This window comes from Colobus angolensis, unplaced genomic scaffold (genome assembly GCF_000951035.1).
Source record: "Colobus angolensis palliatus isolate OR3802 unplaced genomic scaffold, Cang.pa_1.0 Scaffold421, whole genome shotgun sequence".
Classification (NCBI taxonomy): Eukaryota; Metazoa; Chordata; class Mammalia; order Primates; family Cercopithecidae; genus Colobus; species Colobus angolensis.
In genome coordinates this window covers 1,154,989-1,173,752 of record NW_012117611.1, presented here as the reverse complement: position 1 = coordinate 1,173,752, position 18,764 = coordinate 1,154,989, and the positions used below count along the sequence as shown (strand labels likewise).

The window sequence follows — 18,764 nt, the reverse complement described above, 5'->3', positions numbered from 1 at the left end:
TGCTTTCTCTCTGCTTTCTGTGTTCCCTTTTTTGGAATTATTTCTGTTTGTGTGTTGCATTACTGCAGAGATTTCTAATTATTTCTTCCCTTTTATGTTATCATTTATATCTGTATGCTACTTTCTGAGAGATTTTCTCAAATTTCGTGTGTGTGTGTGGTTTTTTTATTTTTTGGCTTTTGTTTTTGTTTTGAGATGGAGTTTCATTTGAGATGGAGTTGCCCAGGCTGGAGTGCAGTGGTGCAATCTCTGCTCACTGCAACCTGCCTCCCAGGTTCAAGTAGTTCTCCTACCTCAGCCTCCCAAGTAGCTGGGACTACAGATGGTGCGCCACCATTCTGGGCGACTTTTTGTATTTTTAGTAGAGACAGGGTTTCACCATGTTGGCCAGGCTGGTCTCAAACTCCTGACCTCAAGTGATCCACCTTCATCATCCTCCCAAAGTGCTGGGACTACAGGTGTGAGCCACCGTGCCCCACTATCTCAATCAGTTTTTTATTTTCTCTGTCATTTTAATTCCAGGAACATTTTTGTTGTTATTCTTTGAATATACTTAGAAATACAGCATTCTGTTCTTTCATAGGTAAAATGTCCTAGCAGTGAGGTTAATAGCAGTCTTGTTTATTCCTGCTCTTACTGTCTCGTGTCTTCTAGTTATTGATATATATATATATTTTTTTACCCCTCTAACATTGCTGGTGAGCAAATATTTATCAAATGAGGCACTAAAAAGCTACTTGGAATAACTGTGTGTATAGCATTCAGTATTGGCAGCAGGGTAGAATTGATGGAGAGAAGCTGTTGTGTATCTTACTGGGCTTCACCTTCAAGTGTTCCCAAAGAAGAATCTTTTAATAGCCTTATTGCCTAAGCTGGTGTTCTGAATATAGGCAGGGGCAAGTTTCCTTTTCAGTGTGCAGAGTTTCACTTAATCTCCTTACAGTTGTCTTCTGCTGTCAGACGCATTGAGTTGAGCTGTTTAGGTTCCTTTTCTCCAGAGACAAACTCTTTGGTCTTTTGAGGGTGGATTGGGAAAGTGACAGTTATCTGGCTGCCTGGGATAAGAAGAGGCCTGGCCTCTAAGCCCTTATTATATACTTTACACTAGTTTTCCTTAAGTTCAGCCAGGAGTTTTCCACAGTATCATTGTCCCCAAAGCCTGATACTTTTTTAGAGTGTCTGTCATTAGGTGTTTGCAAGGGATTACAAGTAAATACAGGGTTCATTTCGCTATGCTTGATTGGACATTGTACCCACTGTTCAATATGCTTTTTGGGTACAATGTGTGTGCCATACTGCAAAGTCTGATTAAATAGTCCTTACAAGATCATCCTTACTTCAGATACTAGCTGTTAAGCTTGGAACGATCACTTTAGACCAACTGTCTAGAAAGTAAGAGATTCCCAAGGCTGCTTGTAATGTTTGGTAGTTTACTAGAAAGAACTCACAACCCCACTGAAAGTGGGTACTCATGGTTACAGTTTTGTTACAGCAAAAAGAAACAAAGTAGAGCCAGCCAAAGGAAGAGACATAGGGCGAAGTTGGAAAGGGTTCCACATGTGAAGGGAGATGTGTTATCCTCCCGTTGTCAATGTATAGCAATATACATGGAGTACTACCAACTAGGGAAGCTCACTGAAGCATCTATGTCCACAGTTTTTATTGGAGTTTCATTACATGGGCATGATTGAATTACCAATCAAATGGTTGAGTTCAATCTCTAGTCTTCCTTCTCTCATTGAGCAGAGACCAAATCCCTTAGTACGTTTGTGCTACTTTGTTTCATGATAAGAAGTTAACACTGCCAGAAACTTGTTTTTTTCCAAGTTTCATTTGGCTTATATCTGTTTAAAATTTACTAGTCTTTTTATCTCTTTTGTTTTCATTTAGGTTAGTGGTCTATTTTGAAATAATTGAATCTTTCTTTAATTGAAGACATTGTCATAAAGGGTAATAAGGTCTTTTGCCCTCTGCTTTAATCCAGTTTTAGGAAGAATGTTTGAATAGTGATTTACTCAGGGAGACACATTATGCTCCAATTTGATGTGGTTTGATAGGCACACTTTATTTTCGTCTTATAAAGCATGGCATGTGGGCACCAGAAGTCTGATTGAAAGGAAGTAAAATCAGTGGAGCAATTAAACATTAACTAGGTGGGGGGCAATTATGCTAAAGTTATGTAAATAGTTTTAGATTATGTATAAGTAATTATGTTTTTCAGAGTAGTTGACAGGGCAAAAATTAGATTGCTTATTCGTTTGAGACTTATTTTTGATTTATTTTTAAAGGTTGTAATGGTTGTCATAATTTGAACCTTCATTTAATTTCTTGCTTGATGGTTATTACATGATGTAGCATAACTAAATGTTATCTTAATGGTAATACATGTAGACCATAGAAAATTTGGATTGGCTTCAGATTAAATGCCTTTTACTGTCTTTGGTTTGTTAATGGAATCTTTGTAGTAACTAAAATTAGTTAAGAGTATCTTTTGTATAAATATATGCTTTTGCTTACTTACTAAAGCAATAGTTGGTAACTTAGTTGATAAGCAGATTCTTAAAAATATAATATCTCTTGTCAAAGTAGGATGTTTCATTTTAAATTAGCCTTATTCTAGAAATATATTGAACAGGTTGAGTATCCCTTATCAGAACTGCTTCGGACCAGAAGAGTTTCAGATTTTGGAATATTTGCATTATACTTATCAGTTGAGCGTTGAAAATCTGAAATTTCTTTTGAGTGTTATGCTGGTGCTCCAAAAGTTACAGGTTTTGGAACGTTTTGGATTTTGTATTTACAGATTTTGGATACTCAGCCTATACCTATTAAATGCCTCTGTGGTGATGAGGGAAATAAATTGTTAAATGTATTATAGGATGATGTACTTCAGTATTCCTGCACATCTACCCTGTACATTTGTACAAATAAAAAAAAAATTATCCCGTATAGTTGAAGATTACCTGAAAGAAAATTTTAAAAAGGTTTAACAAATATTACTTAGTTATTATGTTTATAATGAACCTGTAACACAAGACTTAGGTGTTACTCCAAAAATAAAATGAGACAATAGACAAGAACTTAAAAAAGTTAACTGTTGTTAGTAATACATAACTTCAATTACAGCACAAATGTTAATTTATAAAGTCAAGTCTAAAAGACTCCTAGGAATGATGTCCATGTCTTGCCTCCAAATGATATCAAAACAAAACTACAGCCTGGACAGGATCAAAAGAGTTGTCAAGTAAAAACTACAATGCAATAATATCTTTCTAACTGAAGAGAAAAAAATATAATCACTTAAGAATTTCAAAAGTCTGCTGGGCGTGGTAGCTCACGCTTGTAATTCCAGCACTTTGGGAGACCAAGGTGGGCAGATCACCTGACGTGAGGAGTTTGAGACCAGCCTGGCCAACCTGGTGAAACCTTGTCTCTACTAAAATACAAAAATTAACTGGCTGTGGTGGCACACACCTGTAATCCCAGCTACTCCAGAAGCAGAGACAAGAGAAACCCTTGAACCTAGGAGGCGGAGGTTGCAGTGGGCTGTGATTGCACCACTGCACTCCAGCCTGGGCAACAGAGCAAGACTCTGTCTCAAAAAAAATGTATTTCAAAAATGTTACCTCTTTAGGGTTGCTAAACAATTTGAGTTCCTAGACTCCTTTGAATTCAAAGTTAGAAACTAGAACTAATCTAATTTAACCTATTAATGTAAACTTTCCTTTAGGAAAAATATGTTTCAGATCACCTCACATCTATTAAGCTTATTAAATAATCTATTTTATCCAGAACACTATTCTATACCTTACTAGACAACAAGACCTTCAAATAGTAGTGCTATTTTGAGTTCTACAGATGTCCAAAGCGCTTTCTACTTGGGCTGCACTAATTTACACTCCCACCAACAGCGTGTAAGGGTTCCCTCTGCAGCCTCACCAATGTTCTTACATTCTTATTTTTTGATTTTTTTTTTTTTTTTTTTTGAGGTGGAAGTGTCACCCAGGCTGGAGTGAAGTGGCACGATCTCGGCTCACTGCAACCTCTGCTCCCTGGGTTCGAGTGATTTTCTTGTCTCAGTTTCCCAAGTAGCTGGGACTACAGGCACCCACCACCATGCCCAGCTAGTTTTTGTGTTTTTAGTAGAGATGGGGTTTCGCCATGTTGGCCAGGCTTGTCTTGAACTCTTGACCTCAGGCGATCCAAATGCCTTGGCCTCCCAAAGTGCTAGGATTACCGGTGTGAGCCACTGTGCTTCGCCTATTTTTTTGACTTTTTAATAATAACCATTTTGATTGGTGTGAGATGGTATCACATTGTGGTTTTGAATTGCAGTCTCTCTGATTAGTGACCTTGAACATTTTTTCATGTTTCTCGGTCACCTGCATGTCTCCTTTTGAGAAATGCCTGTTCATGTCCTTTGCCCACTTTTTAATGTGTTTTTTTTTCTTGTTAATTTAAGTTCCTTACAGATTCCTTTGTTGGATGCATACTTTGAACATATTTTCTCCTATTCTGTAGGTTGTCAGTTTATTCTTTTGATAGTTTCTTTTGTGTGCAGAAAGTCATTAGTTTAATGAGGTCCAACTTGTCAATCTTTGTTTTTGTTGTATTTGCTTTTGCGATATTAGTTATAAAGTCTTTGCTTAGGCCAATGTCCAGAAGAGGGTTTTCAAGGTTTTCTTTTAGAACTTATTTTGAGGTCTTACATTTAAGTCTTTAATTCATCTTGAGTTAATTTTTTTATATGGTGAGAGGCAGGCTGCATATGGCTAGCTAGTTTTCCTTGCACCATCTATTGAATAAGGCATCCTTTATCCATTCTTTATTTTTGCCAACTTTGTTGAAGATCCATTGTTTGTAGGTGTGTGACTTGTGTTTCTGGATTCTCCATTCTGTTTCATTGGTCTCTGTGCCTATTTTTGTACCAGTACCATACTGTTTTGGTTACTGTAGCCCCATAGTTTGAAGTCAGGTAATATGATGCTGCTGGCTTTGTTCTTTTTGCTTAGGATTACTTTGGCTATTTGGGCTCTTCTTGCTTCCCTGTGAATTTTAGAGTAGTTTTTTATAATTCTGTGAAAAATGATGTTGGTTATTTGATTGAAAATGTGTTGAATTCCTTTGGGCAATATGTTCATTTTAATGATATTGATTCTTCTAATCTATGAGCATGGAATGTTGTTCCATTTGTGTCATCTGTGATTTCTTTCGTCAGTGTTTTGGAGTTCTCCTTGTAGAGATTTTTCACCTCCTGGGTTAGATGTATTCCTAGGTATTTTAATTTTTTGTTTTTTGTATGTGGCTATTGTAAATGGGATTACATTTTTGATTTGGTTCTCAGCTTGAATCTTATTGCCATATATAAATGCCACTGATTTTTGTGACTACTTTTTAAAGCACTTGCTTATGAGTGAGCATGTGTGATGTTTGTCTTCCTGTGCCTGGGTTGTTTCACTTAAGATACTGACTTCCAGTTCCATCCATGTTGCTGCAAAATTGATTCCTTTCTTTTTAATGGCTGAATAATATTCCATTGTGTATGTATACCACATTTTGTTTATTCACTCACCCATTGATGGACCCTTAGTTGATTCCATATCTTTGCTATTGTGAATAGTGCTGTGATAAACTTACGAGTCCAGCTGTCTTTTTGGTATATTATTTCTTTTCCTTTGGTTAGATACCCAGTAAGAGAGATTGTTGGATTGAATGGTAGTTCTATTTTTAGTTCTTTGAGAAATCTCCATACGGCTTTCCATAGAGCTTGTACTAGTTTACATTCTCACCATCAGTGTATGAGTTCTTTTTTCTCTGCATCCTTGCCAGCATCTGTTTGTTTTTTTTGTTTGACAATCGCCATTCTGACTAGGGAAGATAATAATGTAGTTTTGAATTGCATTTCTCTGATGATTAGTGATGTTGAGCATTTTTTCATATACTCTTAGCCATTTGTATGTCTTTTGAAAAATGTCTATTCATGTTCTTTGCCTACTTCTTTAGTAAGTTATTTTTGTCAAATATATATATATATTTTTGAGATGGGGTCTTACTCTATCATTTAGGTTGGAGTGCAGTGGCGCAATTTCGGCTCACTGCAACGTCCACCTCCCAGGCTCAAGTGATCCTTCCATCTCAGCCTCTCAAATAGCTGGGACCACAAGCGCACACCACTACGCCCAGCTAATTTTTTGTATTTTTAGTAGAGATAGGATTTCGCCATGTTGCCCAAGCTGGTCTTGAGCTCCTAAGCTCAAGCAATCCTCCTTCCTTGGCCTCCCAAAGCGCTGGGATTACAGCTGTGAGCCACGTTGCAAAGCCAAGCTTTTTATCACAGTAGCTTTTTCCCCCACCTTCTATAGATAGTCTTTTTGGTTTCTTGAGAACATACTTTGAGAAATCCAGGTGACTGTAAACACTTTGGAATGAGTTAGGATGGTTTTCAGCTCATTTGGGAATTAAGGATAAATGACAAGCGAGGAGATATATACAATAGTTAGAATGTGTTAAGTAGCCTCCAGAAAATCAGTAAAAGTGGAGCGTGACTCATGCGCATTGACCCGTAGAACAGTGGTTCTCAAACATCTTAGTTTTATAGTTTTTACCTTGTTTATACTCTTAACAGTTTAAGAGCTTTTGTTTATATAGATTATAGCTATCAATATTTACTGCATTCAAAATTAAAACAGAAAATTTTAAAATTTAAGTATTAACTGATTTAAAAATAATAAAGGTATTTCATATAAACAACCCTTTTTGAAGTGAACAGTAACTGTTTTCTAAAGATAAAAAAATTCTGTGGAAAGAGTGATATTGTTTTTGTTTTAAAAATCTTTTTAGTGTCTGGCTTAATAAAATACCTCTGAATTCTCATGAATCTGCTTCTCTGTTCAACCTGAGTCTGTTGGATCACATAATCACATGAAGTTGGCTCTGGAAAACTCCATTGTACATTCATAAGAGACTGAGAAAAAGGCAAATGAAACTTCATGTTTTTGTGAAAATAATTTTGAGTTGGCTGATATCATGAGAGGGTCTTGGGGGAGCCAAGGGTCTGCAGATCACGCTTGTAGTACTGCCATAGGAAATAAACATGTTAACTAGATTACCGCCTCAGAGCTCATGCTTTGGATTCCTATTGCCTGGATTGGAATTCCAACTTCCCTACTGGATGTTATTTAATGTTGTCATTTTCCTAATTTGTTAAACGGACTAATTGGACAGATTTTATAGGATTGTTAGGATTAAATGTAATTACACTCGTAAAGTATAATAATCACTTAATAAAATGCTACCTTTTTTTTTTTTTTTTTTTTTGAGATAGAGTCTCTCTGTCACCCAGGCTGGAACGCAGTGATGCTATCTCAGCTCACTGCAACCTCCGCCTCCTGGGTTCAAGTGATTCTCCTGCCTCAGCCTCTCGAGGAGCTGGGATTACAGGCATGTGCCACCACACCTGGCTAATTTTTGTATTTTTTAATAGAGATGGGGTTTTACCATGTTAACCAAGCCAGTCACGAACTCTTGACGTCATGATCTGCTCGCCTTGGCCTCCCAAAGTGTTGGGATGACAGGCGTGAGCTACTGGCCTGGCCCTTAAAATGCTACCTTTTACTATCAAAGTTTCAGTCCCGTTATGTCACTCTTGCTCAGAATTTTCTGTTGGTTTCCTACCTCACTTAGAGCTTTGGCTTTTACAGTGGCTTTATAATGTTTTTCTTCATGATCTGGCATATTGCTGCCTCTCTACTTTCATATCCTTGTTCTCATCTTACATCCCCCCCAACTCACTTTGCAAATAGTGGCCTTCTTGCGTTCATCTAAAACCAGTCATGTCTTTCCTCAGGGCCTTTGTTTTATTATTTTCTCCACAGAATGTTCACTTCTTCAAATACTGTTTTGCTTCCCTTGTCCTTCAGGTTTTTGCTTTAATGCACCTGCGTGAAATCCTGTTTCATTTAACCCATCCACACAAATTGGCCCTGTCTCCCTTCTCTGCTTTATTTTTTATTTTTTCCCTATAGCATTTTGAGTTTTGTAGCACACTAAGTATTTACTTATTTGTCTCTCTTTCTCTAGAATGTAGGCTCCAGTAGGGATGGATTTTTTGTTTTTATTTGTCTAATGTGTTTACTGCTATACCTTCAATACCTAGGTTGATGCTTGCTGCATATTTAAGTGCTGAAAAAATATTTTTTGAATGAATCATTGCTACTGTGAAGATGAAAGGGAAATAGTCTCTGTTTCTCACAAATGTATAACCTTAATTGGACAATGCTTCTGAGATAAAATGAATTTGTAAGGTGTTTATTTAGCATGGCATGTTGGATACATAGAAGTACTCATTAATTGGTGGCTGTTACTGAAGAATAAGAAATAAAAGGATAAGACATTTTAGATAGAAATGACCTGAATAAAAGGAAATTGCATTCACATTTTAAGGGGTAGGGTAGATATTGTTTAGTGCATACCGGAAAAGTAAGATTGCAACTGTATAGCCAAGGCTGAGGCATTCGGATTTTGTTCTGTGGGTAATACATTTTTACATGTTCTTAAGGCAGAAGTGCTGTGATGAAAGTGGTAGGTTTGGAAGATGAAACCAGCAGAAGTCTTTGAGTTTGCCTGGTATATCCTTCTGGTGTCGGCTTAACCAGACATGCTTAATAAAGCATTTAGATAATTTATCATACATAAAACATTTGCAAAATTATAAACTATGTCCAATTATTACTTCCTCTAATTGTGTGTTAGCATGAAATTGCTATTTGACCACAGTTGTATGTTTTGAACTATTTATGTAATTGCCAACTTTATTAGACTTTATCATTTAAAACTAAGATTTTTGATTTAGAATCAATCAAGGTGTTTATCCTGGTAACTAATGTGCTAAATATCTTAATACAGGGCAAAGTATGTTTAGTCCAGCAAGTATTGGTCAGCCACGAAAGACGACATTATCTCCTGCCCAGTTGGATCCTTTTTATACTCAAGGAGATTCTTTGACTTCAGAAGATCACCTCGATGACTCTTGGGTGACTGTGTTTGGGTAAGGTTTTTAGATCATTTGCCTTTTAAAAACCCCACCCTAACATTTTATAATGAATATAATCAAATATACAGAAAAATGGAAAGAAGCGCATAGCAAACACCCATATTACTACTACCTAGATTCTATGGTTAACAATTTGCTACATTTGCTTTATCTATCATATATCCATCTATCAATTCATTCTTTTTGTTGGTACATTTCATAATAAGTTGTAGACAACAATACATATTACCCTTACACTTGAGCATGCATGTCATTAACTAGAGTTTGGTATTTATTTGTAGTTTTTTTAATCATTCGTCTGTTTATTTCTTCCCAACTTATTTTCTCTTAAGCATATTTGCTAGATGGAACACAGTTGTCCCTTTAGACTTAGGGACTCCTTCCCCTTTTTCTAGTAACTAGTTCTCTACATTTAGTGGAATTCACCAGTTTTGAACTAACAGAATGAACATTTATTTACACACACACACACACACACACACACACGCACACAATGTCACAGGGTTGATACTTTCTAGTCATAAAGTATTGAATATTAATGGAAACAGAGTATGACACTCCTCGTTACATTTTTGAATAGATTTTTAGGTCCAAAAAATACTTTAAAATACCTTTTTTTTTAAAAAAAATTTATTTCCATAGGTTTTTGGGGAACAGGTGGTATTTGGTTACATGAGTAAGTCCTTTACATGATTTGTGAGACTTTGGTGCACCCATCTCCTGAGCAGTATACACTGACCCCAATTTATAGTCTTTTATCCCTCAGTCTCTTCCCACCGTTTCTCCCTGAGTCCCCAAAGTCCATTGCATCATTCTTATGCCTTTGCATCCTTATAGCTTAGCTCCCACTTATGAGTGAGAACATACAATGTTTACTTTTTCCATTCCCGAGTTACTTCACTTAGAATAAGTGAGTTATTTCACTTAGAATAATAGTCTCCAGTTCCATCCAGGTTGCTGCAAATGCCATTAATTAATTCCTTTTCATGGTGGAGTAGTATTCCATTTTGTGTGTGTGTGTGTGTGTGTGTGTGTGTATGTATATCACAGTAAAACACCTTAGAGATCATATTGTATAATGTTTTATTTTACAGGTGAGGAAACTGAGGTATAGGCAGCTTAAGTGATTTATTCAGCAGTTCACATCTAGTTATTATTAGCAAAGCTCCAGCAAAACCTTAGGTCTTTTGATATTCAAGCTAATGTTTATACTGTACAATATGAGGTTTGTTTCTGAAAATATGATTTGCCATACTGTATTAGTCCATTTTCATGCTGGTAAAGACATACCCGAGACTGGAAAGAAAAAGAGGTTTAATTAGACTTACGGTTCCACGGCTAGAGTGTCCTCAGAATCATGGTGGGAGGTGAAAGACACTTCTTACATGGCGGTGTCAAGAGAAAATGAGGAAGAAGCAAAAGCAGAAGCATCTGCTAAACCCATCAGATCTCGTGAGAATTATTCACTATCATGAGAATAGCACAGGAAAGATTGGCCCCCATGAGTCAATTACCTCTCCCTGGATTCCTCCCACAATACATGGGAATTCTGGGAGATATAATTTGAGTTGAGATTTGGGTGGAGACACAGCCAAACCATTTCATTTCATCCCTGGCCCCTCTAAATCTCATGTCCTCACATTTCAAAACCAATCATGGCTTCCCGATACATCCCCCAAAGTCTTAACTCATTTCAGCATTAACCCAAAAGTCCACTCCCAAGTCTCATCTGAGCTAAGGCAAGTCCCTTCCACCTATGAGCCTGTAAAATCAAAAGCAAGCTGGTTACTTCCTGGATACAATGGGAGTATAGGAATTGGGTAAATACAGCCATTCCAAATGGGAGAAATTGGCCAAAACAAAGGGGTTGTAAGCCCCATGCAAGTTCAAAATCCAGCGGGGCAGTCAAATTTTAAAGCTCCAAAATGATCTCCTTTGACTTCCTGGTCTCACATCCAGGTCACGCTGATGCAAGAGGCGGGTTTCCATGGTCTTGGGCAGCTCCGCCCCTATGTCTTTGCAGGGTACAGGCTCCCTCCTGGCTGCTTTCCCATGCTGGCACTGAGTGTGTGGGTTTTCCAGGCACACAGTGCAAGCTGTCAGTGGATCTACCATTCTGGGGTCTGGAGGATGGTGGCCCTTTTCTCACAGCCCCACTAGGCAGTGCCCCAGTAGGGACCTTGTGTGGGAGCTTTGACCCCACAATTCCCTTCCACACTGCCCTAGCAGAGGTTCTCCATGAGGGCCCCACCCCTGCAGCACAGTTTTGCCTGGGCATCCAGGTATTTCCATACATCTTCTGAAATCTAGGCGAAGGTTCCCAAACCTCAATTCTTGATTCTGTGCACCCACAGACTCAACACCATGTGGAAGCTGCCAAGGTTTGGGGCTTCCATCCTCTGAAGCCACAGGCCAGGCTCTACATTGGCCCCTTTCAGCCATGGCTGGAGAGGCTGGGACACAGGGCACCAAGTCCCTAGGCTGCACACAGCACAGGGATCCTGGGCCTGGACCACGAAACCACTTTTTCCTCCTGGGCCTCCAGGCCTATGATGGGATTGGCTGTCTTGAAGGGCTCTGACATGCCCTAGAGACATTTTCCCCATGTTCTTGGGCATTAACATTAGGCTCCTTTCTACTTACGCAGATTTCTGCAGCTGGCTTGAACTTCTCCTCAGAAAATGAGTTTTCCTTTTCTCCTGCCTTGTCGGGCTGCAGATTTTCTGAACTTTTATGCTATTTCCCCTTTAAAATGGAATGCTTTTAATAGCACCCAAGTCACCTTTTGAATGCTTTGCTGCTTAGAAATTTCTTCCGCCAGATACCTTAAATCATCTCTCACAAGTTCAAAGTTCCACAAATCTCTAGGGCAGGGGCAAAATGCCACCAGTCTCTTTGCTAAAACATAACAAGAGTCACCTTTGCTCCAGTCCCTAACAAGTTCCTCATCTCCATCTGAGACCACTTCAGCCTGGACCTTATTGTTCATATCATTATCAGCATTTTTGTAAAAGCCATTCAACAAGTCTCTAGGAGGTTCCAAATTTCCCACATTTTCCTGTCTTCTTCTGAGCTCTCCAAACTGTTCCAACCTCTGCCTATTACCCAGTTCCAACGTTGATTCACATTTTTGGGTATCTTTTCAGCAATGCCCCACTCTACTGGTAGCAATTACTGTGTTAGTCCATTTTTATGCTGCTGATAAAGACACATTTGAGACAGGGAAGAAAAAGAGGTTTCATTGGACTTACGGTTCCACATGGCTGGGGAGGCCTCAGAATCATGGTGGGAGGCAACTTACATGGTGATGTCAAGAGAAAATGAAGAAGCAAAAGCGGAAGCCCCTGATAAACCCATCAGATCTTGTGAGACTTACTATCATGAGAACAGTATGGGAAAGACTGGCCCTCCCAATTCAGTTACCTCCACTGGGTCCCTCCCACAACACATGGGAATTCTGGGAGATGCAATTCAACTTGAGATTTGGGTGGAGACACAGCCAAACTGTATCACATGCTGATACTGGAATGTATCTATTTATTATATTTTTTGGGGGGATTAAAAAACATAAAAGTAACACATGAGCTCCTTGAAGGAAGAAAGGTACACAGTAAATGTTTAGTGTATTCAATTTATTTAAAATTAAAAAGTTCAAAAAGTATGTAAAAATGTACAATGAAGTCTTCCCATGTAAAAATGTACAATGAAGTCTTCCCTTTTGCTTTTCTCCTCAGCTAGTTTTCCTCCTCTTTAAGGCAATGATTGCCACCTGTTTTTTGTGTATGTTTCCAGAGAGATTTTCTGTGTTACTGATTTCTATTTAGGTAAAAAGTAGGGTCATTGCCGTCTGTTGTTCTCTAGAAAGCCCATACTCAGTCCTATATCCATAGCAATTGGGCTGGCGTGTTTTTTTTCTTCTTCTTCTTCTTTTACATTTTTTTTTTTTTTTTTTTGAGAGGGAGTCTGGCTCTGTCGCCCAGGCTGGAGTGCTGTGGCCGGATCTCAGCTCACTGCAAGCTCCGGGTTTACGCCATTCTCGTGCCTCAGCCTCCTGAGTAGCTGGGACTACAGGCGCCCGCCACCTCGCCCGGCTAGTTTTTTGTATTTTTTAGTAGAGACGGGGTTTCACCGTGTTAGCCAGGATGGTTTCGATCTCCTGACCTCGTGATCCGCCCGTCTCGGCCTCCCAAAGTGCTGGGATTACAGGCTTGAGCCACCGCGCCCGGCCTTCTTTTACATTTTTATATTCTCTCATAAAATGGCTTTTTGCTTTGTTTTGTTTTTGTTTTTGATTTTTTTTTTTGAGACAATCTCTCTGTCATCTAGGCTGGAGTGCAGTGGCTTGATCATAGCTCACTGCAGTCTCCAATTCCTGGCCTCAAGCAATCCTTCTGCCTCAGCCTCATGAGTAGTTGGGATAACAGTAATGAGCCAGCTTGGCTGCATGTTTTTGAAAATAGATACGCACTCTTAAATCTGTTTTTCAGGCTCAATAGTAGTGGTTTAACTTTTAAGATTTCCAGTAATTAGATAAATTACTTGAAGCACTCCTAGTATGGTTTCGAATTTCAGACATTAACTTTCCCAGCTATTTATTTTTTTACTTTCAGGTTTTAACAACCCTCTGTGACTTTAATTTCAAGAACTGAAGCATTCTTCTTTAAGGGATAAAGTATTTTATTTTGATCATTTATGGGGAAGTACCTCTTAAAAGATGCACTATATATGTTCTTTCTTTGGTAGTTTAACTTTTTCCTACTGACTTAGGGTTATGAAATATCATTCATTGTTTTGGGTGATTCTACTCTAGAGTATTAGAATGTAAGTTTCTACTCAAAGTGATCCAAGAGTTTTAGAATTATGTTTTAAATCTTAAGTACTTCCCTCACTTGCAGCCGTTCTTTCTTCTTTTCATTTTTGTTTTATCTCTGCTCTGTAGGCACCCAACCTATTTGTTGTTTTTCTTTGTGGTTAGAAATTTCATGTCCAGATTTTATACAAATGAATTTTCAGTCCTGATTGCAGTGAATATTTTACTCATACAGATTTAATTAATTAATTAATTTATTTATTTATTTTGAGAAAAGGTCTTACTTTGTCACTCTGGCTGGAGTGCAGTGGCATGATCTCAGCTCACTGCAACCTTTACCTCCCAGGTTCAAGCGATTCTTCTGCCTCAGCCTCCTGAGTAGCTGGGACTACAGGTGCCGCCACCATGCCCAGCTAATTTTTAGTAGAGGCGGGGTTTCATCAGGTTGGCCAGGCTGGTCTCGAACTCCTAACCTCAAGTGATCCACCTGCCTTGGCCTCCCAAAGTGCTGGTATTACAGGTGTGAGCCATCGCGCCCAGCCTCACATAGATTTTTAATGTGTTTGGTTTCTGATTTATTTTTGAGACTCAGATTTTTTTTTTTGTCTTTAGGGTTCTAGTTCAGTCTTCAGATAACTGAAGTTAGAGGTTAGAGAGCCTCCAGATAGCCATTTCTATTCTGTTGGTAGTGGTTACTGTTCTCAAATTGAAAATAGCTTTATTGCTAGGACTATAAAATAATAATGTGTCATTGTAAAATATTCAAACCATACAGAACTTTATAAAGAAGAAAGTAAAAATTACTTAGAATTTTCTCATGCAGAGATATGGCTAATCAAATTTTGGTAACCGTCCTTTTAAGTGATTCTATGCCATAGATATTGATGCTGAATTTTATCTTTGTTATAAGACTTAATTTTAGAATTTTTAAGTGATGCTCAATGTATAATGATTTGCTTATAATTTAAAATTCTTTATCTTTTCATAACCATAGTATACCTAAATGTATTACATATTAATGTACATATATTGAAATAAATTATATATAGAACTGCAACTTTATAGTTTTTTTCTAAGACCTGGATAATGGCAATGAGAGTAGCATTTTTAGAGATTTCAGAGGTAGAATTTGAGGGTGGAGAAGAATGGTAGAATAAGACTAACATTAAGGTATTTGCTTTTGAGTGACTGGTTGTTGACAGAATTAGCCCATATCGAGGAAAACAGGATGATCAGCGCTCTCCTGTTAAAGTTCTAGACAGTTGGGGGGAATCTATCTTGAAACATTATCTTGTAGTAATTTGCATTCACGTTGATAGTAGAAGCTGACTGTTTTCTTTGGACAACTGTTTTTTTCAGGTTTCCTCAAGCATCTGCGTCCTACATATTATTACAATTTGCACAGTATGGGAATATCTTAAAACATGTGGTAAGGCTTACTTTTTTTTCAGTTCAGAGTTTTGACTAAAGAGGGGTAAGTTGTGAATTGAGAGAAACTTTGCTTCTGAATTTTGTGGGTTTTGTTTTTTTTGTTTGTTTTTTTTTTTGTTTTTTTTGAGATGGAGTCTCGCTCTGTCACCCAGGCTGGAGTGCAGTGGCGTGATCCTGGCTCACTGCAAGCTCCGCCTCCTGGGTTTACACCATTCTCCTGCCTCAGCCTCCCAAGTAGCTGGGACTACAGGCACCCACCACCATGCCCAGCTAGTTTTTGTGTTTTTAGTAGAGATGGGGTTTCGCCATGTTGGCCAGGCTTGTCTTGAACTCTTGACCTCAGGCGATCCAAATGCCTTGGCCTCCCAAAGTGCTAGGATTACCGGTGTGAGCCACTGTGCTTCGCCTATTTTTTTGACTTTTTAATAATAACCATTTTGATTGGTGTGAGATGGTATCACATTGTGGTTTTGAATTGCAGTCTCTCTGATTAGTGACCTTGAACATTTTTTCATGTTTCTCGGTCACCTGCATGTCTCCTTTTGAGAAATGCCTGTTCATGTCCTTTGCCCACTTTTTAATGTGTTTTTTTTTCTTGTTAATTTAAGTTCCTTACAGATTCCTTTGTTGGATGCATACTTTGAACATATTTTCTCCTATTCTGTAGGTTGTCAGTTTATTCTTTTGATAGTTTCTTTTGTGTGCAGAAAGTCATTAGTTTAATGAGGTCCAACTTGTCAATCTTTGTTTTTGTTGTATTTGCTTTTGCGATATTAGTTATAAAGTCTTTGCTTAGGCCAATGTCCAGAAGAGGGTTTTCAAGGTTTTCTTTTAGAACTTATTTTGAGGTCTTACATTTAAGTCTTTAATTCATCTTGAGTTAATTTTTTTATATGGTGAGAGGCAGGCTGCATATGGCTAGCTAGTTTTCCTTGCACCATCTATTGAATAAGGCATCCTTTATCCATTCTTTATTTTTGCCAACTTTGTTGAAGATCCATTGTTTGTAGGTGTGTGACTTGTGTTTCTGGATTCTCCATTCTGTTTCATTGGTCTCTGTGCCTATTTTTGTACCAGTACCATACTGTTTTGGTTACTGTAGCCCCATAGTTTGAAGTCAGGTAATATGATGCTGCTGGCTTTGTTCTTTTTGCTTAGGATTACTTTGGCTATTTGGGCTCTTCTTGCTTCCCTGTGAATTTTAGAGTAGTTTTTTATAATTCTGTGAAAAATGATGTTGGTTATTTGATTGAAAATGTGTTGAATTCCTTTGGGCAATATGTTCATTTTAATGATATTGATTCTTCTAATCTATGAGCATGGAATGTTGTTCCATTTGTGTCATCTGTGATTTCTTTCGTCAGTGTTTTGGAGTTCTCCTTGTAGAGATTTTTCACCTCCTGGGTTAGATGTATTCCTAGGTATTTTAATTTTTTGTTTTTTGTATGTGGCTATTGTAAATGGGATTACATTTTTGATTTGGTTCTCAGCTTGAATCTTATTGCCATATATAAATGCCACTGATTTTTGTGACTACTTTTTAAAGCACTTGCTTATGAGTGAGCATGTGTGATGTTTGTCTTCCTGTGCCTGGGTTGTTTCACTTAAGATACTGACTTCCAGTTCCATCCATGTTGCTGCAAAATTGATTCCTTTCTTTTTAATGGCTGAATAATATTCCATTGTGTATGTATACCACATTTTGTTTATTCACTCACCCATTGATGGACCCTTAGTTGATTCCATATCTTTGCTATTGTGAATAGTGCTGTGATAAACTTACGAGTCCAGCTGTCTTTTTGGTATATTATTTCTTTTCCTTTGGTTAGATACCCAGTAAGAGAGATTGTTGGATTGAATGGTAGTTCTATTTTTAGTTCTTTGAGAAATCTCCATACGGCTTTCCATAGAGCTTGTACTAGTTTACATTCTCACCATCAGTGTATGAGTTCTTTTTTCTCTGCATCCTTGCCAGCATCTGTTTGTTTTTTTTGTTTGACAATCGCCATTCTGACTAGGGAAGATAATAATGTAGTTTTGAATTGCATTTCTCTGATGATTAGTGATGTTGAGCATTTTTTCATATACTCTTAGCCATTTGTATGTCTTTTGAAAAATGTCTATTCATGTTCTTTGCCTACTTCTTTAGTAAGTTATTTTTGTCAAATATATATATATATTTTTGAGATGGGGTCTTACTCTATCATTTAGGTTGGAGTGCAGTGGCGCAATTTCGGCTCACTGCAACGTCCACCTCCCAGGCTCAAGTGATCCTTCCATCTCAGCCTCTCAAATAGCTGGGACCACAAGCGCACACCACTACGCCCAGCTAATTTTTTGTATTTTTAGTAGAGATAGGATTTCGCCATGTTGCCCAAGCTGGTCTTGAGCTCCTAAGCTCAAGCAATCCTCCTTCCTTGGCCTCCCAAAGCGCTGGGATTACAGCTGTGAGCCACGTTGCAAAGCCAAGCTTTTTATCACAGTAGCTTTTTCCCCCACCTTCTATAGATAGTCTTTTTGGTTTCTTGAGAACATACTTTGAGAAATCCAGGTGACTGTAAACACTTTGGAATGAGTTAGGATGGTTTTCAGCTCATTTGGGAATTAAGGATAAATGACAAGCGAGGAGATATATACAATAGTTAGAATGTGTTAAGTAGCCTCCAGAAAATCAGTAAAAGTGGAGCGTGACTCATGCGCATTGACCCGTAGAACAGTGGTTCTCAAACATCTTAGTTTTATAGTTTTTACCTTGTTTATACTCTTAACAGTTTAAGAGCTTTTGTTTATATAGATTATAGCTATCAATATTTACTGCATTCAAAATTAAAACAGAAAATTTTAAAATTTAAGTATTAACTGATTTAAAAATAATAAAGGTATTTCATATAAACAACCCTTTTTGAAGTGAACAGTAACTGTTTTCTAAAGATAAAAAAATTCTGTGGAAAGAGTGATATTGTTTTTGTTTTAAAAATCTTTTTAGTGTCTGGCTTAATAAAATACCTCTGAATTCTCATGAATCTGCTTCTCTGTTCAACCTGAGTCTGTTGGATCACATAATCACATGAAGTTGGCTCTGGAAAACTCCATTGTACATTCATAAGAGACTGAGAAAAAGGCAAATGAAACTTCATGTTTTTGTGAAAATAATTTTGAGTTGGCTGATATCATGAGAGGGTCTTGGGGGAGCCAAGGGTCTGCAGATCACGCTTGTAGTACTGCCATAGGAAATAAACATGTTAACTAGATTACCGCCTCAGAGCTCATGCTTTGGATTCCTATTGCCTGGATTGGAATTCCAACTTCCCTACTGGATGTTATTTAATGTTGTCATTTTCCTAATTTGTTAAACGGACTAATTGGACAGATTTTATAGGATTGTTAGGATTAAATGTAATTACACTCGTAAAGTATAATAATCACTTAATAAAATGCTACCTTTTTTTTTTTTTTTTTTTTGAGATAGAG

The 18,764-nt window shown here is 37.8% G+C and overlaps 1 protein-coding gene across 2 annotated transcripts in view; it reads left to right on the top strand.

The window, feature by feature from the left end:
* NUP35 (nucleoporin 35kDa) overlaps positions 1–18,764 on the top strand; it is a 48,255-nt gene that overhangs the window by 25,015 nt on the left and 4,476 nt on the right. For both annotated transcript variants that reach the window (XM_011956681.1, XM_011956680.1), the window contains 2 exons: positions 8,905–9,046; positions 15,222–15,291. In XM_011956681.1, the coding sequence (XP_011812071.1) occupies positions 8,905–9,046; positions 15,222–15,291 (212 nt within the window). The remainder of the gene's footprint in view (positions 1–8,904; positions 9,047–15,221; positions 15,292–18,764) is intronic.